The 25,147-nt window shown below is 40.1% G+C and overlaps 1 protein-coding gene across 1 annotated transcript in view; it reads right to left on the bottom strand.

Annotated features, from left to right (window-relative positions):
• Positions 1 to 499: 499 nt before the first annotated feature.
• The window catches only part of GOLPH3 (golgi phosphoprotein 3), a 33,333-nt gene continuing 8,685 nt past the window's right edge, over positions 500 to 25,147 (bottom strand). The window contains exons 2-4 of the mRNA XM_042453383.1: positions 15,804 to 15,935; positions 14,138 to 14,252; positions 500 to 2,562 (exon numbers count right to left, since the gene is read on the bottom strand). Coding sequence (XP_042309317.1) covers positions 2,138 to 2,562; positions 14,138 to 14,252; positions 15,804 to 15,935 — 672 coding nt within the window. The 3' untranslated portion in view covers positions 500 to 2,137. The remainder of the gene's footprint in view (positions 2,563 to 14,137; positions 14,253 to 15,803; positions 15,936 to 25,147) is intronic.

Below are 25,147 nucleotides of genomic sequence, written 5' to 3'. Positions count from 1 at the left end.
TCCCTTTGTCAGGAGTATTCCAAGCCAGTAACAGGCATACTACTCCTCATAACCCCTAAAAATTTAATATGCAAGAGAAGGACAGAAACATTCCTAACAGCACTGACTTAATCATTCACTTCCAAGAGGGGGATCTCTTCCATTTTTATGAAAAAAGAATGGTCCATAAATTTTAACTTACAGTATGTTCCAATATCTATGTAAGCAAGAGAACTTACCTTCTGTTTCAATTAGTGAAATCCAACCCCTGAATTCAAATCAGAGAGGGCTCAAAATATCAGGTTAAAGAGTAAATGTTTCTTTCATTTCCTCCCCCAGTTTGAATCACTTTAAAGAGACTGTTGCAATTAGAAGCAAGTATCATACTACTTACACTGTTGTTATTCCAATTATGAGAGAATCAGTCCTCAATTCCTCAATTGATTAGAATTTGCTGTTCTGCCATATATCACAGTGCTCTTTAGAATGAGGAACACAAAGTACAAAAGTACATGCTTGCTCTTTTTCAGGCACTTTCAAGATCATAGTTTATTTACTGTAGGTAAAAAGCTAGTATACAGATTGGGGATCCCTTTAACTTTCAACTACAGTTATATATGTCATTTAGTATTTTCTGCTTTCAGTGTTAACCAAACATTTCTAGACACCAGCCCCATTATTAGTGTGTTCTGTTATTTGAAAACAAAAAGAGAAAAAAGTCTTTAATTTGTACGATACATAATATTTACATTGTGAATGGAGCCAGAACAAGCAATGGTAAAAGAGGTAATAATCTTTAAAAAGCTGGTTTATATATTTTACAATAATGTGCTAATCAGCATAATTGTATATAAAAATTAAAACACAGTAGAGCTTCCTACTACAGAAGTCTTAATTGGCTGAACTGTAGTAATCACCTGGTAAAAATTTACATGCAACACTTGTTAAGATGGTCAACTGTTGTTCTTTTCTGAAGTGTTAAGTAGATTAACGATATGAGACACAATAATAACTTGTATACAAAAATTGAAAACTGCACCCAAGAATTGTACTGGTATAAGAATTGTACTCATCCAAAGGAAAAAGGAACAATGACAAAATGGTCTCATCATAGAACAAATTTTTATAAAGGCAATGCATAGGCAGATTGTGCCTGAATGGCACAACTCCAGAGACACTAGATAGAGGGGTGTCACACACACACATACACACACACTTACTTTATAGGGGGCTGTCTTACCACTAAGAGACAGTGGTTGAAAACAAATAATGGATCCCCAGGTGTACAATTAGTTCAAATTTGGAAATTTACTAAAATTAATAAGATGTGTTTGTATGCTAATTACACAATTCTTACTATGTACGACTACTCTGGAATGTATCCCATTCTGAAACAACTTTGTGAAACGACTGGACCATAGGATTCAGAGCTATTTTAAAAAATGAAAACAAAGAGACAAAACAGATTTATACAGTACATGAAACGCATGAAATGGCCAAACTATTTTTTGAACCAATCTGGGGATACTCCTATTTTTTAAACTGTTTGAGTACTTCCAAACCAGTATCTAGAAAGGAAGAGCATATCTTACTAGATTACTACTATTGTGCTCATCTCTACTCCATTTCAGTAGGGTTCAGCTCCTGAGGCTTGGTGATTTAAACTGTTAAATTGTTCTATGAGTCTTCTGTATAACTAACATTGACAACTTCAAGATGTCTTCATGATTTGGGCCCATGATGCCCTGCCACACACTGCTGAGGCAGATCATCACGCAGCTGAATCAACTAGAAACCAGGTGTTGGTTCTCTCCTGTGAGACGCTTTCTGCATGAAAACTATTCCAGTGGAAGAAAAGGGAGTACAATACAAATTCAGATAAAGTAACTTAAAAACGTGATAAGAAACAGCATGCCAATGGAACAGTTCAGCATGTTTAAGAACAGGAAGCTCTTTTGTAGCAGCTGAATCCTGCAGCAGACACACACATACACACATGAAACAGAACAGAACAGACCACCTACCATTCCCATGAACAAGAGCAGATTTTCATCATATGAGAAGAAGAGGTACAGATGACAGAAACATGGATCGTCAATAGAAGAGAAACTGATTTACATGAAATGGGTAAAAGAACACTTGAGCAATTTGTTTGAAGTTATTTTGTAAAGGCTGCTACTACAGCCCACAGGACCTCGTTTGTATTGGCCTTCATACATTCAACTTCAGGATCTAAATCCAGGAGCTGCCGCACTCTCTTTGTAGCTAGGTCATACTGCTCATCCAAAAGGGGGGCAAAAGCGTTCTCAAGAACATCGGATGCATGGGCTAAATAAATGAGAGCCAGCAAGCGCTTGTCCATGCGGTGGGGATCATTCACCCATCTGTCAAGAACAGCTTCTTGAACTTTCTTGATGAGGCGCTGCTTAATGTTGTTATTGGTGAGAGGGTGCGTGGTCATGTCAAAGAGGAGAAAGTTCTGTTTCTCTGTTGTCAAAACCCCCTTTTCCACTAGATTTTTGGCTAATCGTTCACGTACATTTCTTAACTGGTAGTGCAATTTTAACGGATTCCACGTCTCACCTGAAAAAAAGCCAAACAAAAAAGGCCCCTGAATGTTTAGCTGGTACTTTGATAATTACAAAGGAAAAATGATACAGAATATCATATCATGCATTAATACAGAAATGTTAGGTAAGGATTTAGTATTTGTTGTCACTTCTGGCATAGAAGAAGAAAGATGTCATTTAATGATATCTGCACAAAAGATGTTCTAGACAGGGTAGATGTTCTAGACAGGGCAGCTTACCAATAACACTTCAATTGAGGAATTCCATACTGGCAAATTTGTGTAACTTGCAGTCATTCCATGAACCTCTCCTCTCTCCAAGTAAACTTCAAAAATATCCCAAAGGCAAAGGTGAAATGCAATTTTTAAATATAATTTCAGAAGCATGAGAAATCCAACAACTCTTCCAACATTAAGGAAAAGTGTTTACACAGTTTCCTATGCTCGTTTCCTAGATAAACAGCTATTTTGTTGTTGTTTTTACATACCTTCAAAGTCAACTCTGACTTTTGTTGACCCATTAGTAAACATAGGCAAGATTTCTTTAGAGGAGGTTTGCCACTGCCTTCTTCTTAAGGTAAGAGTGTATGCCTTGCCCAGTGCCACTCAGTTAGTTTTTATGGCTGAATGGGAATTTAAAACCTGGTCTTCTAAATCACTACACCATACTAGCTGTCTATAAACAGCTATGGGCAGACCAAAATGTGGTAGCCTTCTAGTAGGAAAGAACTGCCAGCTGCTACTTATAATATCCACCGAAAACACTGGATAAATATTATAATAAATGCTGGTAGAGAAAGTTATGAACAGTCGTTCTGTTAATAAAATCATATTTATCAATCACCTAAAAGAGTGTTGCATGGAAACTCACATCCTTGCCACACAGGGTTTATATCCTTTAAAACAATTCTAAAATTAGTTAAAGGGGAGGGGGGGGGCTTTGCTCCTGCAAAATGTAGTGAACATTGATCTGGAACATTTTATATCAGTTTTGACTTTCTTCTGTAGCATGGTGACACCTTGTGACCAAACCTCCTAACTACAAATTTGAAAAACAGGCAGTTAATATTCTACAATGTTCAGAAATTGGAGGTTTATTAGAACCTGAGTAAAAATTTCTTATGGCTCCCCTCCGTATGCTACTCAAAACAAATGAGGCATAAAATTATCAATATACTTTATCAATCTGTTATGCTACTTAGTTTTAAAACACATCATGTTCAGCCAGCAACTCGCAAAAGCATCAGACTGCTGTGAAAAAATACTGTTTTTGCCTACTGCAAGTTACAAGTCCCAGTGTGAGGCTGCATTCTGTCAAAAATGCTGGCACAGCAAAATAAGACCAGGTCAGACAGTAGATGAGATCTGAAAAGAATCAGCTCTTCCCTTCTTCTATGTATTCAACATGCTAAGAAGTGCAACACATAATTGAAGGGATGGACATTTTACTGAGGTGGCAAATTTATAAACAGGATATGCCACTTCAGACTAGTTTGCAAAAATAATGTTCGACTTCACAATAATGTTTTTCTATAGCAATACATTTTCAAAAAATCCTTTCTCACAGAAAACTAACATATCAGGGAAAGAGACAGCAAATAACCTTTTCTATCATATCAGTGTTTCAGATAGAAAGAAAGAAGAGTCTGGGTTTTTTTTGGGGGGGGGGTGATATAGCACAAACAGATTTGTCACTTCAATGATAACTAAGGTATTATTTTAATTCATAGGAGTACCTACATGTATTATGGTCTTGCTGTTGGTACAAGGAAAGAAGTCTGATTATTTCATGGATCTACACATCACAAAAATATGAAAATATGGTGAAGAACTTGGCAATTTAAAAACTGTTACTTTTAAAATTAAAAATGGATTCACAGAGAAAAATTTGAAAATGCAAACAGTGTCCTGCATGTGAGAAACCACTGAAGAATGAACGAACAGCTTAACTGTGACTATGGGTCTTTGAGTGAGTATGAATGAACACATATGGGATCTTGGGACTGGAACATTCCCAAGTTGAGAACCTTCAGCAGGAACTCTGCCCCGATACCTCTGACACATATGCTTGAATGAGCATAAACTGGTCCTTCCTTATTTCTCATGACAACCACCAAGGAGCATGAAAAAAGGGTGGGATGTATAACATTATAGTTGGAAATATAGAGCCATAATTACGTGTAAGTAATCTGCTCTTCTGCTTCATTTGTGACTCATCCATATGGATGATTAGCTAGCCAAGTTACTGGAGGAGAAAAATATGCTAGAATGAATACAGAATTTTCATTCGAAAAGAAGTATATGTCATGTCCTGAGTTGTCCAGTCTGTAAAGTTTTATGAAGTTGAATGTTTGGTACCACACAGTAAAAATTCAGGACTGAAAACACAAAAGCAGAACCATCACAGTGGCCACAGCTGGGAGAGTCTGGTCATCCTATAGTATATGCTAAGAAGATTATCTCCCCAATCACTCTGGAAAAGCACTGTGTAGCAACTGGTAGATCTTGCATGGGACCTCCACAATAGACAAAAGGTTTTGGAGACTGACAAAAGGAAGCAATCTGACCAAAAAGCCAAGGCCCTGTGAATAGCCAAGGAATATGAGAACTAAAGAAGAGAAGGGGGATTCTCTATGAAGATAAGCAGAGTTCTTGTCAAATAAAATAAAATGCTGACACCCTTTTGTGAGGCAGGAAATATCACATTTGGGATAAAAGACTAAGGCTGGATTTTGCCTTACTGAGTTTGGAGTTATGGATTATGGCATAATCCAAGTGGCTCACCAGAAATTCCAGCAAGCTAGGAGCATGAGAGTAATGAATCAAGATTGTCTTGTCCTCCAGGGAGTGCTAAGAATGCAGTCAGCCTCTAAATCCCTGTAATTAATAGACAGGGAAGGAACAGATAGAGAAGCATCAGCATAATGGTAAATTAATGCACCCTGGAGGAGTTCCATCCTACTCCTGTCTAACTGGCAGAACACAAACTCACCTATGTGTGGTCTGTACCAGCAATCTATCAGCATCCAAAATACTTCCATGTGAAAAGAAGCATTCATGAGCTACCTCAACAATTCTGCAGCGAACTCTCCTCCTGAGAAAGTGTAAATTCTAGAGGTCCAGTGGCAGGCAAACAAGCATTTATTATTTTGTATCTCCTTGCTTGTTCATACAGAATATCATGCTATGCTGTCTGTTGCAATATGCACCATATAGTCCATGGATCTGTCACCTGAAGGGCTCTGATGACTGCCACTAACTTTAACGTGTGCAGACAGCATTCCTCTAGAATAAGGGTTCCCAACCTTTTTGACTCATGGAGCCCTTATTTCTATGGCAGAGCCCCTAAGAGGCCTATCCTATGTCTTACAAGTTAATAGTGTTTAGGAGTATATATAAAATATATATTCTTATTCTTTAATTTGATTCAATTTTTATTTATTTCATTTTCCTGGAGCGTCTACAGAGCACTTACAAAGTGCACGCGGAGCCATAAAGACTCCTCGGAGCACAGGTTGGGAACCATTGCTCGAGAAGCCATCACCTATGTATTTAAAATAATTCTGCAGTGGCTTCCCTAGTTCAGAAGCAAGGTATCCACTGTCAGTATGAGGGGAAGCGGTGGCTGATAGAAGGACAAGCCCATCACAAAACATCCTCTCTAACATCTAAGGGAGGGATAAGCTCCTTGTGAGAGCTATCAGTCTCCAGCCAAACTTAGAGAAGAACCATCTCTTGCAGCTGCAAAATTGCAGCTTGGTGAAAGTTATCACTGCCATGGTACTGGATTGTGTGGGTTAAAATGAAAGGGTCCTGGAAAACACTGGGATTTAGGCTGTGCCTAAGAAAGACTCCAGTCTTGTTCCTATGTACTGAATAGACTGTACTGGTAGGAACTGGGATGTGTCCAGGTTGATGTGAATAAAGACTGAGGTCTGCCAACATCTTTGGTACTGATGCTGAAGGTTGGAAACTGACCTATGCTAGTAGGGATCATGTTTTCAGAATGTACAATACTATTGGTACTGAGGTGATACAGTCTGAGCTGGTATACTGGAAACTCTATGCTGTTAAGATGTCAGGTTGCTTTGTAGGATCTTCAAGTCAAGGAAGAATTGATCACACAAAGCAGCATCATAGTCCTAATTAGCCCTGGGAAAACTGCTTTGTTTTCTTATCCCTATTCTTTCTGCCTGGGAGGCTCCTTGCTATGTTCAGGTACTTGGTGGGGTCTTGGTGAATGAGACTGAGTATTCACATTCAGAATGACACTGTGTAACCTGATGCTTGCAGCATGTATGATCCAAAGGCCAAGGTTACTGGTATGGAAGTGGTCAGTACCACAGCATTTTCAAAACTTTTTATATACTCTTTCCCTAAATATTCAAAACATATCACAAGCATTCTCTTAGTAATCACTACAACCCTATTTTGCCAGCAATTTAATCCTTAATTTACATCTGGGAAGAAAGGGCATGCAGCATTTTTATGACTACACTGAGTTTCAATCAAAACCCAGAGATTTTCAGCCCTTATATCACTCTTCAAACCAGCTGGCTGCCCTGTTTAATTTGAGAAGTAAACTGAAAGAACAGAATCTAAGGTCCAAATCACTCTGCAGAAATAATCCAGTTTTAGACTGCTTTAAATGCCCTGGCTCAATACTAGGGAATCCTGGGAATTGTGGTTTATTGTGGCACCAGCACTCTTAACAGCTAAATGTCTCACAAAACTACAGTTCCCAGAATTCCCTAGCACTGATTCAGGGCAGTTAAAGCAGTCTCAAACTGGATTATTCCTGCAGTGTGTTTTGGACCTAAGTCCCTGGAGGCAGTGAACACATCCCACTGTCACAGAGGTTCCATGTTGTTCTCATTTTCATACTCTTTTATTGTATTAAACATGCCTTACAAAAAGCAACAAGGGAAGATACAGAGGTATTATAGAAGGTGGAAGAAGCAAAAGCAGGAGAAAGGAAACCGAGAGGGGAGGATATAGATGCACTGTGTTATAGAGCAGAAATATAGAAGAGCAGTTTCCCACAGTCATCTGGCCTAGGAATTCTGATTTTATGTTGCAATTCAAATGAATAAAAATTTGTCTCCACTTTTGAATCTAAGCATGATTTCCATGTGTTCTGCTAGTCAACAGTTTCATTCTGTTTCTGAAATTACTACATTTTATTGCTTCAAGCAGAAGAGAACTGAAGAACAGAAAACATATTTTAACAGCAAAACCAAAACAAAACAAAAAGAGCTGTCTTTAAGAGTTATAGAAATCTAGTCAGCCCTAGTCTTTATGATACAAAAGTAATTCCTAAGTCAGTAACATTATGTGCACTTTTAAAATATGCTATTATCAGAAGAGTTTCTATTCAGTTGTTTCTCTGTAAAACAGCCTACAGTACTTTTTCCTTTGGTGAAAATAGTTGAACCATTTTCAGTATCTATCCTGGTGGCTCCTGCTACATCTCTAATGGATGTCCATAGTTTAGTTAGTGACGTAGCCCAACATGGAATAGTTTCAGATCTTGGCTTTGCCAGACTTGATTCTCCTAGGTATCTTCTTAAGTATCCTCTCTTGCCTTTTGAAAAATTGCTATTACAAGGGTGATGTGAATACTCACACATCTATTAAGCCAGCTACTGCCAAGTTGACTCTGACTTACTGCAACTCTATCATAGTTTTCTTAGCAAGATTTATTTGGAGGAGGTTTGTCATTGCCTTCCCCTGAGGGCTGAGAGAATGTGACTTGCCCAAGATCACCCACTGGGTTTCTGAGTTGGAAGAGATGTCCAGGAAAGCAGCCAAGTAACTGACAGCAAGTCCAAATCAACCATCGTGTGAAGGTCAAGCAAGCCTCAAACAGCAGACTTACAAACAAGGCAGTAATATGGTCCGTGGTCAGGCAGGGTGAAAGAAGGTTCAAGCCAAGAGTGAAGTCAGGCCAAGCGAAGTCAGGTCAAAAGTTCCAGAAGAGCAGTATGGTCAGGTCACTCCGTTGTCCAAAAGTTCAAGCCAAGTCAGGATGAAAGGTGCTCTCTCCAGGGAACTCAGCTTCTGTCGAAAGCTCTGACATCCTTCCCAATTTTTTATCATCAGCTCTCATTCATGCAGGTGGTCTTGATAAGCTGGCAATTTTCATAAAACCTCCTCGAGCGCGAGAGGCACACCCTTTCAGATCGTCTGTGGCTAGAGGTAAGTATGTGATTTTCTTCGTCCTCCTCCATGTCCACAGTACTAGAAGGCCCTGCTGCTGGGAGGTTTGGCTCCTGGTTGTCTTCTAAAGTCTCAGCCTCTGCTGGAGTTCTCAGGGCAGAGCTAGGGCCAAGCTTAGGTTCAGGCTGAGGCTACAGTTCAGGCTCAGAGTCCTCCCGTGAGTCCTCAGCCAGTCTGGGCCTGATAAGACACCAAAAGGGCCATCCAGTACAACCCCATTCTGCCATGCAGAAACTCACAATCAAAGCACCCCTGACAGATGGCCATCTAGCCTCTGTTTAAAGACCTCCAAGCAGGAAGACTCCACCACTCTCCAAGGGAGTATATTCTACTGTTGAACAGCCCTTACTGTCAGGAAAGTCCTCCTAATATTTAGGTGGAAAATCTTTTCCAATAGCTTGCATCCATTATTCCGCGTCTATTCAGTGGAGCAGCAGAAAATAAGCTTGCTCTATCCTCAATATGACATCCCTTCAAATACTTAAACGGGGCTACCATATCACCTCTTAACTGTCTCTTCTCCAGGCTAAACACATCCATCTCCCTAAGTCTCTCCTCATAGGGAATGCTTTCCAGACCCTTCACCATTTCACCTTTGGACACGCTCCAACTTGTAAACACCCTTTTGAACTGTGGTGCCCAGAAATGGACACAGTATTCCAGGTGAGGCCTGACCAGAGCATAATAGAGTTGCACTATTACTTCCCTTGATGCAGCCTAGAATCGCATTGGCCTTTTTAGCTGCCATATCACACTGTTGACTCATGTTCCACTTGCAGTCTACTAGGATTCCTAGATCCCTTTCACATAGAATCATAGAGTTGGAAGAGACCACAAGGGCCATCCAGTCCAACCCCCTGCCATGCAGGAAACCCATATCAAAGCATCCCTGACAGATGGCCATCCAGCCTCTGCTTAAAGACTTCCAAAGAAGGAGACTCCACTACCCTCCGAGGGAGTGTGTTCCACTGTCAAACAGCCCTTATTGTCAGGAAGTTCCTCCTAATGTTGAGGTGGAATCTCTTTTCCTGCAGTCTGCATCCATTGTTCCTGGTCCTGTTCTCTGGAGCAGCAGAAAACAAGCTTGTTCCCTCCTCGATGTGACACCCCTTCAAATATTTAAACAGGGCTATCATATCACCTCTTAATCTTCTTTTGTCCAGGCTAAACATCCCCAGCTCCCTAAGTCGTTCCTCATAGCACATGGTTTCCAGACCCTTCACCATTTTAGATGCACTCCTTTGGACACGCTCCAGTTTCTCAATGTCCTTTTTGAATTGTGGTGCCCAGAACTTGACACAATATTCCAGGTGGGGCCTGACCAAAGCAGAATACAGTGGCACTATTACTTCTCTTGATCTAGACACTATACTTTTATTGATGCAGCCTAAAATTGCATTGGCATTTTTAGCTGCCGCATCGCGTTGTTGACTCATGTTCAACTTGTGGTCTACTTGGACTCCTAGATCCCTTTCACATGTACTTTCATTCAGCCAGGTGTCCCCCATCCTATATTTGTGCATTTTATTTTTCTGCCCTAAGTGCAATACCTTACATTTCTCTGTGTTGAATTTCATTTTGTTAGCTTTGGCCCAGCTTTCAAGTCTATTCAGGTCATTTTCAATCTGTCCTGTAGAGTATTAGCTACTCCTCCTAATTTGGTGTCATCTGCAAATTTGATAAGTATGCTCCCAATTCTGTCATCCAGGTCATTGATAAAGATGTTGAATAACACTGGGCCCAGGACAGAGCCCTGTGAGACCCCACTGGTCACTTCTCTCCAGGCTGAAAAAGAGCCATTGTTGAGCACCCTTTGGGTTCGGCCAGTCAACCAATTACAGATCCATTTAACAGTTACTTTGTCTAGCCCACATTTTCCAAGCTTGTTTGAAAGAATGTCATGGGAAACTTTGTCAAAGGCTTACTGAAATCAAGATATACTATTTCGACAGCATTCCCTTCATCTACCAAGCTAGTAATTTTATCAAAGAGATTAGATTTGTCTGGCATGACTTGTTTCTCTGAAACCCGTGTTGACTTTTTGTGATTATGGAATTGCCTTCTAGATGTTCACAGACTTTCTGTTTAATGATCTGCTCTAGAATCTTTCCTGGTACTGATGTCAGACTAACTGGATGATAATTATTGGGATCCTCTTTTTCCCCCTTTTTAAAGATGGGAATAACATTTGCTGGGACTTCTCCTGTTCCCCAGGAGCTCTCAAATATTATTGCCAATGGCTCCGATATTACATTTGCCAGTTCTTTTAATACCCTTGGATGTAGTTCATCTGGTCCTGGAGACTTAAATTCATTTAGATTAACAAGGTATTCCTCTACTACTGTATCTCTTTACTTATTCTGTACTGAAATTCCCCTAATCTGTCCTCTGCTCCATTGTCCTCAGGTTGAGCACCCTTTTCCTTTTGTGAGAAGACTGAGGCAAAGAAGGTGTTGAGGAATTCTGCCTTTTCTCTGTCTTCTGTTAGCATTTTGCTATCTTCTCCACATAGTGGGCCTACCATTTCCTTCTTCTTCCTTTTGCTGCGGACATATCCAAAAAAGCCCTTTTTATTGTTTTTAACCTCTCTAGCAAGCCTGAGTTCATTCTGCGCTTTAGCTTTTCTGACTTTACCCCTACACATGCCTGCTATTTCTTTGAATTCCTTTTTCGTGATTTCCCCCTTCTTCCATTTCTTATACTTGTTCCGTTTCAAACTTAGCTCAGTTGCAAGTTCCTTAGTCATCCATCCTGGTTTCTTGAGACACCTCCCATTTTTCTTTCTCACAGGAACTGTTTGAAATTGTGCCTTCCGTATCTCCCTTTTGAGAAAGTCCCATCCGTCCTGAACTCCCTTCTCTTTTAGTATTTCTGACCACGGGATCACCCTCAATACTTCTCTGAGTTTGCTGAAATCCACTCTCCTAAAGTCTAGAATGTGTGTCTGACTCTGCCTGGCTTTTCCTTTCCATTGTATAACAAACTCCAGGAGAACGTGGTCACTTCCACCTAATGATCCCACCACTTGCACCCCATTAACCAAGTCATCCTTGTTGGTTAGGATCAGATCCAAAATAGCTGACCCCCTTGTTGCCTCTGCCACCTTTTGGACCATGAAATTGTCTTCCAGGCAAGTGAGGAATTTGCTAGACCTTGTGTATTTTGCTGAGTTTGACTTCCAGCAAATATCAGGATAGTTGAAGTCATCCATCACTACTACATCTCTCCTTTCTGAGTGTGTGGTCATCTGTTCTAGAAAGGCATCATCCAATTCCTCAGTCTGACTTGGGGGTCTGTAGTAGACTCCCAACGTAACATCCTTGTTGTTTCCCTGCCCTTTAATTTTTATCCAGATGCTCTCCACCTGGCTTCCATGATTGATGTCCTGGATCTCTTCACTGGTGTACATATCTCTGACATATTGTGCTATTCCTCCTCCTTTCCTGTTTGGCCTATTCCTCTTTAAAAGGTTATACCCCTCTATTTCTACATTCCACTTATGAGAGTCATCCCACCAGGTTTCAGTGATGCCTATTATATCATATTTACTTTGTTGTACTAGGAGTTCGAGTTCATCTTGCTTATTTCCCATGCTCTGTGCATTAGTGTAGAGACATCGCAGACCATGGGTCCCTTTTACTTGCTGCCTGTGCAAGTTTTTTGCCTCCCAAGGTTGGGTCCTTACACTTTTTTTCTTGATTCCTCTATGTCTGTTTGACTATTTTCACCATTCCTTTTGCCTTCTTTAATATTGTCTCCCTTCCCCATGGAACTCAGTTTAAAGCCCTCCTGATCAAGTTCTTGAGACTGTTGGCAAAAACATTTCTCCCAACTGGTGTGAGATGCAACCCGTCCGTTGCAAGAAGTCCCTCCTCATGGAACCGCAGCCCATGATCAAAGAATCCAAATAGTTCTCAGCGGCACCATCTGCGGAGCCAGTTGTTCACATCCGCTATTTTCCTCTCCCTTCCTGGACTGTGCCCTTCAACTGGCAGAAGAGACGAGATGACAACCTGTGCATCCATTCCTTTCAGCTTCCTACCAAGCGCCTCGTAGTCCCTTTTGATGTTCTGAAGGCTGTGCCTTGCAGTATCATTGGTTCCCACGTGAACCAAAAGGAAGGGGTATTGGTCAGTAGGCTTGACCAGTCTTGTCAGGTGTCCCCCATCCTGTATCTGTGCATTTCATTTTTCTGCCCTAAGTGCAGCACCTTACATTTCTCCCTGCTGAAGTTCATTTTGTTAGTTTTGGCCCAGCTTTCTAGTCTATTAAGGTCATTTTGAAGTGTGATCCTCTCCTCTGGGGTATTAACCCCTCCTAATTTGAAGCCATCTACAAATTTGATAAGCGTGCCCTCTATTATTTCGTCCAAGTCATTGATATTGGGCCCAGAACAGAACCCTGTGGCACCCCACTGGTCACTTCTCTCCAGGATGAAAAAGGGTAATTGCTGAGCACCCTTTAGTTTGGCTGGTGAACCAATTATTAATCCACCTAACAGTTGTATTGTCTAGCCCACAATTTACTAGCTTGTTTGCAAGAAAATCATGGGGGGCCTTGTCAAAGGCCTTACTGAAATCAAGATATGCTATGTCTACACCATTCCCTTCATCTACCAAGCTGGTAAGTTTGTATATAAAAAGGAGATATCAGGTTAGTCTGGTATGACTTGTTTTTGAGAATTCTGTCAAATTCCATAACAGCATCTTAAAATTTGAATGGAATTTCCACCATCCATTTTTTCTACATCTTGCTTGTTACAGTCTTAGAATTGGAAACACTAGGTTTGTTATGCCACTGCCTCAACAGCAAGTCAGCATTTATGAAACAGCAGAGGGTGAAAGAGTAGTGTTATTGAACAGATGAAAAATGAGAAATGAAATACTGACAGATCTCATAAGAGCACCTTCACTAACAAACAGAAGGAATTTGAAGAGTCCTTTGCAAGTGAACATTAGGAATAAGCCAAACCAACTCCACAGACATATGAGAGAAAACCCTCCACCACACACACTCATTTCCATACCCTCACACATAGGTATACATGGTTTAATGCATGATAATTGATGGGTGTATTACTTTGAAGGTGCAGTTCAACCATCCATCCAAATATTTATGTCCTGTCCTGTATCACAGGATCTCAAGCTGGTAGTTAATCACTTCCTGCCACCACAGCCATCCCCAAATTTACTTGAATGAACAGCAAAGTTTAAAATTAATCATTTAGAAAGATGACATTACATAAGTAAGAACATACCATGCTCTAAGCTAGAAAAAACACTCTTTAAAAAAACTAGTAAAGCATGGTATCACAAAACAATTTGTTAAGTAAGCACTGAAAGATACTAATTTTCTATAAACTTCTCTTACCACTAAGCAATTCTATCCAGTTCTGCACTGTTTCTGGTGGCTGTGTCTCCTTAATGTGCTTCAGAGCTTCATCAAGTAGAACATCTCCTGTAGGAGCATCTGATTTGCAGATTACCTGATGGGAAATTCAAGAGTTTAGTCCAGCACCTCAAATTGTGTTTGTGATTTTTTTAAATACCGAGGATATTAAAAGTAGGTTTAGATGCTATTTTTAATCTCAAGGCTCAATGTTCAAATATTTTCTCTTTTGGGACCAATGTCATAAACTTTCACAAATAAGGTTCAGTATCTTCAACAAGATTCAAAACCTACATTTTGAAATGTATCTCAGCTCTCAACACAATTAAAATGCACAACAAAAAAATATGAAGGGATAATGAACATTGACTCATTCATGCAAGCTAGCAAAGAAATATTCCAAATTATCTCCTGCATGATGCATCCTTATTTATTTACTCAGACAAGTTTCTTCATAATGGACATTACTTTTAATTATATACTTTCTCTAATTGCACCATCAACCAGCACTCCCAATGAAGGAACATTATACTACAGCTCCCAGCACAACCAGTAAGTCACATTAATTCCAAGTAAGGCACAGAATAAATATGGAGAAATGGAAAGCCTTTTTATATAACACTAGAAATTTGGAGTAGCTACAGAAGACAAAGCATATCGGGGACATAGAAGGGTGACTCGAAAAGAAAAAGGGGAATAAATGGCATGTGATTCATGCAGATGTATTCTGAATGGAACAGCAAACAGAAAAGAGGAGAAAAAGTAACCAATAATAATCATTAAGGGAGACAGGAACAAATCACAGGAGGTGGCTATTAGTACTAGTGTTATGTCTCCAAAAATCGTGTCCCCAAAAACCAGAACATGGGAGACGCTGGTTTCCCATAATCCATAGTTCCTACTTAATTTGACCCTTATTTTAAAATATACCATAATCTATAAAGTACCTTGCTTATTCAATTTACTTATTGAAATGTCACATCTTTCAGATTTACCTTAAAAAATACCTAACTAAAATATTCTAATGCAAGCTATTATAGCCTGGGTATTTCAGGAAATGTTTCTACATTTCTGACAAACCAAAAAAACAGACAAACAAACAAACAAACAAAAACAACTTGGAAGCTTTGTGAAGAGGGTAGGGGATCCATTTCAAGCTATTCATAACCAAATGTAGCTAGCTGTACATAAGTAATTACTGTACTGCTTACACAAAGACTCAATTCTGAACAGAGAGGCAAATGGAAACTTTTCAAACTTGCTTTTTAAATAGGTGAGCAAAAGATAATATTGACAAGGGAAAACTGCCCATGTAATCAAATCTGGAGTAGAAAATGAAGCACAACCCCAGCATCACCACCTACAAGAACCTCTCAGGAAAAATGTTACCTTGACATAATGCCAACAAAATTAACTGCGGAGAAAAACACAGACAGAGTCTGCTAGGCTTTGGATTAACAAACACCAAAAGCACAAATCTTTTTCAACTCTGCCCACATTTTAATGTTCGGTGTGTGGCTTAAGAAACGTCTATTAAACTCTTTACAAACGCTAACACAGGTCTATAAACGGGTACCAAATCTCCAAATTAACACCTGAAATACTTTATCAGACAGAACTAAACACACACATACCCTTTGCCTCTTACCTTTCTAGTTAGAAGACTTTTGCGTCTCATTCCAAATGCCTCCAGCTGAAGACGCCCTCTCAGTGCCAATTCAATTAACATGCATCCACGAAGTCCAGAAGAAATGCAATCATTCCAAAATGATGTGTAACCCTGGTGAGCAAAATACATGTTTCAATTAATTTTATGTATATATACACATAAAAATAAGAAGGTGAGTCACACAGGATCAACTCAATCATCTATCTACAGTAGTCCAGTGTTGTGTTCATACAGCGGCCTGGTCTTAATCAATGGAACAACAGAAAACAAACTTGCTCCATCTTCAGCATGGCATCCCTTCAAATATTTAAACAGAGCTATCATATCACCTCTTAACCATCTCTTCTCCAGGTTAAACATACCTAGCTCCCTAAGTCTCTCTTCATATGGCATGGTTTCCAGACCCCCTTCACCATTTTGGTCACCCTCCTCTGGACAGGCTTCAGCTTGTCAGCATCCTTTTTGAATGGTGGTGCCCAGAACTGGACACAATATTCCAGGTGAGGCCTGACCAAAGCAGAATAGAGTGATACTAATACTTCCCTCGATCTAGCCACTGCACTTCTATTGATGCAGCCTAGAATTGCACTGGCTTTTTTAGACTTTTTTTTTTTGTTTTGTAGACTGCACTTTAATCAGCCCTGTTGTAAATTTTAAAGGTAGTTCGTGTGGTAAGTACTTGTTATTTTGTCTAGATCAGTTTCATCACTACCTCAGTTTAACACACAAGCAATGAAAGTTGACATTATCTGTGATATCCATTATGGTATAAATAGAGAGCTGTTGTACATGCACACAGGAATACACCTTATTAATACACAAAGTTATACATGGTTTTGACTGTTCACATATTAAATATATTTACTTCAGCAAAAGGGTGTTAATCAAAGTTTGAAGCTCCTGAAAAATACGGAGCCATCAGCAGAGACAGAAAAAGACAAACTGCAATCAACATAGGTATCAAATATTCTGAGATGTTCTGCATAGTTGACACACAAATTTTCAGCCCCAGAACTTGCTAGAGCTGCAGAGACTGCCAAGAAACAAGAAACCCAGAATACCCAGAATTCCCCTTCAGTTTTGAAAAATGGTTGGGGGGGGTGTGGCGGCGACAACTTTTGATCTTAAACAGTGCTGGAAGGGACTACATTCCTTGGACACTTCAAAGACTAACAGTTCATCTTTGGAGGAGGGCAGAAAAAGAATGGCTTTGGGAATAAAACCATCTAAAACAACTCAAAGAAAGTCTTCACAAGCTAAAGCAGTTAAAGGTGCATTTATTTGCTACTTATCAGTGGTGTCACTAGGGTCGGCAGCATCTGGAGCGTTGAATTATGGTGTCACTCCCCACACTGACCTCCTCCCTTACCACACCATAAAGAATCCTCAGTAATCTTTTCTGTACTAATGTTACTCATTAATTGTAATTCCTGTATATCACTGAATGTAAGGTAACACAACCAGCAAAATTAAAAGTATAGTGGGACTTCAGTATCTGAGGGAGATCCGTTCCGGACTCTGCCATGGATGCTAAAATCTGCAGGATCTCAAGTCCTGCTGCCCCAAATGGCAGCACATGCACACACCACCATCAGGGACAACAGGAGAGGGGCTTATCTGAAGTCCTGTTGTCCCTAATGGTGGTGTGGCTGTGTGCACACATTGCCACTGGGGACAACGGGGGCTGGCCCTAATAATGGTGCAGCCACAATGTACATACCGCCATTGGGGACAATTTGGGCTTGCTGTCCGCAGATGCTTAAATCAGCGGATACAGAGCTGTGTAAATTTACAGCGCTTTATAAATAAAGGTTAATAATAATAATAATAGATAACGAGACACCACTGTTTACCTTTAAATTACAGTATCATATGCACAGCCTAAATGTATTTACATGTACATAGTTTCATGTAGTTAAAGTAAACATTTGATAAGATGTGATGTTTTTAAATAATTTTTTTAAAGAATTATTTCTTTTAACAAAATAATTTTAATTTTTAATTTAAAAAAAACCCGGAACCATTATTTTCTCCTCCCACTGACCTTAACCCCCTCACACCATCTCTTTAACATTTTAAAGGGACGCAAGCGAACAGCACAGCCTGTTTCTGCAAAAAGGTTGATGTTTGGGGAGCAGTGGTGTCACCCTCCCTTGGGGTGTCACCTGGTACAGCCTGAACCCCCTAGTGATGCCACTGCTACATATAAATTCATTCTTATCAATTAGAGGAGATTTTAAATTCACAACAGAAGGGGCACAAGCACAAAGTGCCTTGCTTGCATTAATAACATTCTGAGACAGCTAGCATAGCATACCTTCTAATATCAACAATGTGCAAAATAGTCTACCTAGATGCATAATTGCAACCTCCTTAATAAGAACCTGCATAATGTCTGTCTTTAAATTAAATTAAGATAATCTCTATATTGACGTTTGAGACAAAAAGCTTAGAGTAACCAAAAATAAAAATAAAAAAAATACAGCTTTTGATGCATTGCAATAAAACAGATCAAGCCTATTTTTAATCTGTTCCTTCATTCCTCTACCCTAACTGAAACTACTAACTATAACATGAACTCAGAAATATTTACTTGTATACGTACTTAATTTAAAAAAACAACAATTAACCCATCTAATCAAGAGAATGCAGAATGTTACTCTCGCTATATGAACACTCCAGTGACTAAATTTCAGATTTAGCTGTTTGTATCATTACATTAATTCTCACCTTTAAAAGACAATTTTACAACCCACAATAAGATACAAAATCATTCTTCAAGAGTAAAGTAAGCCATCGATTTACATTGCAGTCTACTTAAAATTCACATTTCAATGTTATTTGTAGGAAAACATGAGCATAGCTTCCTTTTCCCTTTAATGCTTAGTCATCTCTTTCCAAACTTATGCTCCCAGCACTCTTTCCTACTTTCTAAGATAGCTGTGGCCTTGCCTATCAAACCTTGGCAGCTTATCTTCAGAAGCAAGACATTTGTTACCTCAACTCATCTACCTTTAGTCACAGTCACAACATACTCGCTCCTTGCTTGGTTTCCTCTTCTGCCTGGAATTCTCCCGGTTTTCCCTCTACTGTATTAAATGCACACAGTGCTCTTGAAGGGCAGAAAACTTTCCACTACTTTTTCCCCCATGAAGATTTTTTTAATTTCTAAGCATGCATTCTTTTGTAAAATTATTTACTAATTAATAAATTTAATTAACTTTCCCCCATATTTCTCCCCTCCCTGAACCCTATATTAGAACCATCTAAGGCCTGCTGTGACGAATTTAACAACTTCTTCGCGGATAAAATCTCTCGGATAAGGACTGATCTCGACGCTAGCATTTTTTCAGAACCTATAAGAGGCATCCAGAGATTCCGTGGACTCTATTAAACTGGATCACTTTGAGTTTGTGAATACCGAGGATGTGGACAAGATTCTTAGAAGTGTTAGGAAGACGACATGCTCTCTCGATCCCTGTCCTTCATGGCTGACGGCTCAGGGGGGGTCGGCGGTAACATCTATGCTGTGCCGCATAATTAATGCATCGTTTAGTGAAGGGCAATTTCCATCTAATTTAAAATTAGCAGTAGTTAGACCTCCACTAAAAAAGCCCTCTCTAGACCTCCTGATTCGACCTGTTTCGCTGCTGCCTTTTTTAGGGAAGGTGATCGAGAGGGCAGTTGCCTTCCAGCTTCAAGCGATCTTGGATGAAACAGATTTTCTGGACCCATTTCAAACTGGTTTCCGGGCAGGCTATGGAGTTGAGACTGCCATGGTCGCCTTAGTTGATGATCTCCGTCTGGGCATGGACAGGGGTAGCGTGTCCCTTGTAGTGCTTTTGGACATCTCAGCGGCTTTCGATACCATTGACCATGGTATCCTTCTGGAACGCCTGAAGGAGTTGGGTACTGGGGGCACTGTGCTCCAGTGGTTCCGCTCCTACCTCTCGGGTAGATTCCAGATGGTGCAGCTGGGGGACTCTTGCTCTGATAAGAGGGAGCTTACATCTGGCGTCCCTCAAGGAGCAATTTTATCCCCCATGCTATTTAACATTTACATGAAACCGCTGGGAGAGATCATCCGGAGACACGGGGCGCAGTGTTATCAGTATGCTGATGACACTCAAATATGTTTCTCTGTGTCTCCGACTGTTGCAGTGACTAGGGATGGCATCTCTCCTCTAAATGCCTGCTTGGAGTCGGTAATGGGCTGGATGAGGGAAAACAAACTCAGTCTGAATCCAGAGAAAACGGAAGTACTTGTGATAGGCTCCCCGGGTCCAGGTAGTGAAATTTGTCCACCTGTCCTGAATGGGGTCACGCTCCCCTTGAAGGACTCAGTTCGCAGCTTGGGAGTGCTTCTGGACTCGTCGCTCCAATTGACATCTCAAGTGGATGCGACGGTCAGAAGCGCCTGTTATCAGCTTTGGCTGATACGCCAGCTGCGACCCTATCTGGGCCGAGGGGACCTTGAAACGGTGGTACATGCTCTGGTAACCTCTCAATTGGATTTCTGCAATGCGCTCTACATGGGGCAACCCTTGTACCAAACCCAGAAGCTTCAATTAGTGCAGAATATGGCAGCAAGATTGGTCGCTGGATGTTCCAGGATCGACCATATAACACCTGTTCTGCAAGATCTTCATTGGCTGCCCATTCGCTTCCGGGCACAATACAAGGTGTTGGTTATTACCTATAAAGCCCTAAATGGCTTGGGCCCAGGCTACTTGGAGGACCGCCTCTCCCCATATAATCCACCCCACACACTCAGGTCAGTTGGGAAGAACTTGTTGAGGGTTCCAACCACAAGATATGCGTCAACCTCGCAAAGGGCCTTCTCCATCTCGGCCCCTAAAATTTGGAACACTCTTCCCGATGAGCTCCGTTCCATCACTTCCCTGGATTTGTTCAAAAAGAAGCTTAAAACCTTTTTTTTCACCAGGCTTTCCCCCATGTCCCTTGATACTATGTGGCTTCCCCCTATATGTACTGGCATCATGGATTAACAATTCAGCTGGCTTTGATTTGGGGTAATTGGTTTTATTTGTTTAATGTAATGTTTTAATATAGTGTAATTGCTGTTTTTATTGAAATTTTTATTGTGTATTGTTGTTTTTATTGCATTTTCTGTACACCGCTTTGATCATTGTGGAAAAGCGGTATAAAATTAATTTTTATTATTATATTATTATTATATCTAAGAAGCATCACTACAACTCATTCAGAATGCCTTTAGAATGCTAAAATGATTACTGTTCATTGTTTTGGTTAAAATATTGTTATGTCTTAAAGTTACAAACGTTCTAGTAAAAATAAATGCCGAGATCAGAATATACTTTAATATAACAATGAAACATTAAATGTACTTTGTTGATTTCTTCTCATACAAAATATTTCTTTTCTCCACTGGGAAAATAGTTTTGTGAACTTTATACAGTATGTTAAATTATCATGGTGTACTCTAATTTTGTGATTAAATCTAAGACAAATACACTAAGGTCCAAAACACTTCAGAAATAATCCAGTTTGAGAACGCTTTAACTGCCCTGGCTCAGTGCCAGGGAATGAGAGCTTATTGTGGTACCAGAGCTCTCTCAGAGGAAGTTCAATGTCTCTCAAAACTATAGTTTCCAGAATTCATTAGTACTGAGCCAGGGCAGTTAAGGCGGTCTCAAACTGGATTATTTCAGCAGTGTGTTTTGGACCTAAGATTCCAATCCTATTTATACTTTCATGGAAGTAACATCCATTGAACTCATTGGAACTTACTTCCAAGAAGGATTTCACTTGAAAATCAGACTCCAATAAACTGGGGGCATTAGTACATTTTTCAGAAAAGCTGTATGGCTGATAGCCCTAATGAAAATCCAGCCAAGTCAAAGTCCAACTGTATTATTTCGTCTATCCTCAGTATCGGCCTCCCCATGTAAACCCTGCATGCATCAAGCTGTATTATCTTTTTCATGTTTCACCTAGGGTTGTAGAGAAACAATGATTCAACCAAAATTTGTAAAATGGATTTTGTTTTTAATTCATCTGAACATTTACAAATTAAGTCTAAGTGAATTCACATAGGCTTACTTTTAATCAGACATATGTAGAATTACACTTTTTATTTGATTCTTCCCTTCCCATAACCCTTAAAAATAACCTTAGGTATGCTATCAAAACCCTAAATATTTGGTTTGCAGATCTAGTTTCACCTTACTAGAGATTCCTCAGTCTCTCTTCACTTTAGTTTTCTAATCAAAGGACAGGTTTGCAAAAATTATCTTTACGCCAACATTTTAGTCACATCACTTGTACCATTCACCCTTCGATAACAGTTATCTTTTTCCTTGATCACAATCCTCTTTATTGTTGTTGTGTGTCTTATGGTGATTCTAAGGCAAGATCAAAGGGTTTTCTAAGCAAAATTTGTTCTCAAGGAGGTTTGCCTTTGTTTTTCTCTGAGGCTGAGAAAGTGGGACGCAATCAAGGCCACCCAGTCAGTTTCCATGGTGAAGCAGGGATTCAAACCCTGGGCTCCACAGTCATAGTGCCATGCTCAACACACCACACTGGCTGTCTAATCTTCTTTATATAGAATATAATTCATACTGAAACTATTGTGGAAAACATTTCTTTGATGAATGCCCTTAGACAAAAATAATGTTGCCAAAAACACTTTCTGAAGCAAAACATCTGCAAATAAATACCTGGAAAGTAGGGAGTGCAGGAGAGATTGCACTATTCATCTATATTTTTATCAATCCTTTAAATGAAGAGGTTACCAACTTCTCCTTCCCTGCCGACCCACCTTGAGCTGAGATAAAAACTCAGGTGAGGTAGGGAGTAAAGGCATTTTTAATTCCTAGTACATTTTTAATTCCTTGCACTTGAAGAATCATGATACTACTTACAAGGGTTCACAGGCATTTCAATAACCACAGAAACTGAATACACAGTAAAGTTTAGAATAAGGTCAGTAGACTTAACTGCAAGCAAGATGATCAAAGTTCAAAGCCACTTGTGTCAGGGAAGCTGCTCCTTTGCTCCCTTAGTATCCCTGATAAGATCCCCAATCTTAACTTTTTAATTTAGAAAGGACAAATAAGAATATATAAATATAACAGCACTGCCCTGTTTAAAAGGATTGTTTGTAAGGATTATGGCTATAATCTGTTAAGTGTCTTGAGCACTTAGGAAAATAGGGAAACATATATTAAAAATGAAATTTAACAAATGAAACATGTAATTTGTTTTCTAAATGCTAACGTTTTTTCCAGGCATTATGCAGCTCCTCAGGAACATATGGTGTAATTTATGAAACTTAATTTTTATTGTAGTGTGCAACAAGACACCAAGATACTAACATCTGAAATTTAAAAAGCTTTGCTGTCTACCCAACATTCACTATTTTTCAAATTTGCAACATCTGGAAGGCAGTATGATTTCCACTCTTGCTTTAATATATCAGTCTAGGTGCAATGGTTCCCAAACTTTGGACCTCCAGGTGTTCTGGACTTCAACTCCCAGAAGCCCCAGCCAGCTTGGCCCCCTGTCTAGAACTCTGGGAGCTGAAGTCCAAAACATCTGTAGAACCAAAGTTTGGGAATCATTGGTTTAGGAGTATGAAGTCTACCTGTTATTTTACCTTTGAGGGCAATTATTCCACTTAGAAGGGTCAACGATCGTCATCATAAAAAAAAAATTCAACTACAGTAAGCCCTCTGTATACATTAAAAATGTAAACCATGATTTCATGGTGTCAATAGCTTTTTAAAAATTGTGATCGCAATGAGGAGGTGTGGGTTTTTGTTTTGTTTTCTGAGATGAAGTTTAGTCTTTTTTTCCCCAGTTGCACTTTCCCCTTCCAATGGCTACCTCCCTTGCATCAAACAGGTTCTTTAGATGCCTTCATTGACATTGGAATTATGGCTTTGATTCTTTACAATTTAGAGGCAAGTGGGTGAACAAGTGCAGTAGAGTTATTTGGTGTCCAGACAGACAACCCCGCTCTTACTAGGAGCCCAGTCCAAGGCACAATTGATTTTTAATGTGTTCCTAGATTTAGTTTTGGTGACAGATTCTTTTGCTCATCTGGCCACATGTTACCTAGCAGTCTGGCCAACATGATGTAGTTTCGAATGTGACATGGGAGTTTATTATTATTATTATTATTATTATTATTATTATTATTATCCTTTATTTATAAAGCGCTGTAAATTTACACAGCGCTGTACATACAGTCTTTTTAATTAGAAGGTTCCCTGCCCTCAGGCTTACAATCTAAAAAGACACCACACAAAAGGAGAAGGGAGTAGTGGTGGGGAAGGAGATGAGGTCCAGCAGTTCCTGTCTACCTCAAAGGCCTTGAACAAGGCAGATGGACTGGAGGAAGGGCTTGGTTTCATAATGGATGGTTAATCTTCATCCAGGGAGGCAAGTGACAATTATGCACTTGCCTGGGAATGCTTCTCTGAACAAGACGGTCTTCAACTTCATTTTGAAGCTGGTTAAAGAAGTGATGGCTCTTGTTTGGGGGGAAAGAAGGTTCCAGGAGTGAGGGGCAGCGAGTGAAAAGTGGCGAATCCAGGATGGGGCAGAGGAAATCCTGGGCTGGGACAGCAGACCTTGACTACCAGAACGGAGGGCCCTGGTGGGAAGATGAGGAGAAAGAAGGTCTGATAAGTAAGGAGGGGCCAGCCCATGGAGGGCTTTAAACGTTGACAGCAGGAGCTTGTACTGAATGTAGAAAGGGAGGGGGAGCCAGTGAAGGGATGACAACGCAGGAGAGATGTGGTCAGAGCGGTGGGTGGATGTGATAATGCGTGCAGCTGAATGCTGGACAGAAATTAAAGGACGGAGGTGAGAAAGAGGAAGCCCTGCCAGGAGGACGTTACAGTAATCAAGTCATGAGATCACTAAGGCATGGACCAGGATCTTGGCAGTAGAGGCAGAGAGAAATGGTCAGATTTTGGCAATATTGTACAAAAGGAATCTACAAGCCTTGGCTGTGGTCTGGATCTGAGGGATACACGACAGAGAAGAATCAAAGATAAAACCAAGACTGTGGGCTTGCTGGACTGGTTGAATAGAAATGTTGCCCACAGAGACAGAAAAGGAGCGTTGAAGGGTGGGCTTAGGAGGAAAGACAAGAAGCTCCGTCTTGGACATGTTGAGCTTCAAACGCTGATGGCGCATCCACTGCGAGACCGCTGTGAGACAAGACGAAACTTGCTGTTCAAGCCTTGGAGAAAGGTCGGGGGTGGAAAGATACAACTGTGTGTTATCGGCATACAGGTGGTAGGAAAAACCAAAAGAGCTAATGAGTTTAC

Source organism: Sceloporus undulatus, chromosome 2 (assembly GCF_019175285.1).
Source record: "Sceloporus undulatus isolate JIND9_A2432 ecotype Alabama chromosome 2, SceUnd_v1.1, whole genome shotgun sequence".
NCBI lineage: Eukaryota > Metazoa > Chordata > Lepidosauria > Squamata > Phrynosomatidae > Sceloporus > Sceloporus undulatus.
This window is presented reverse-complemented; position numbering and strand designations above follow the sequence as displayed.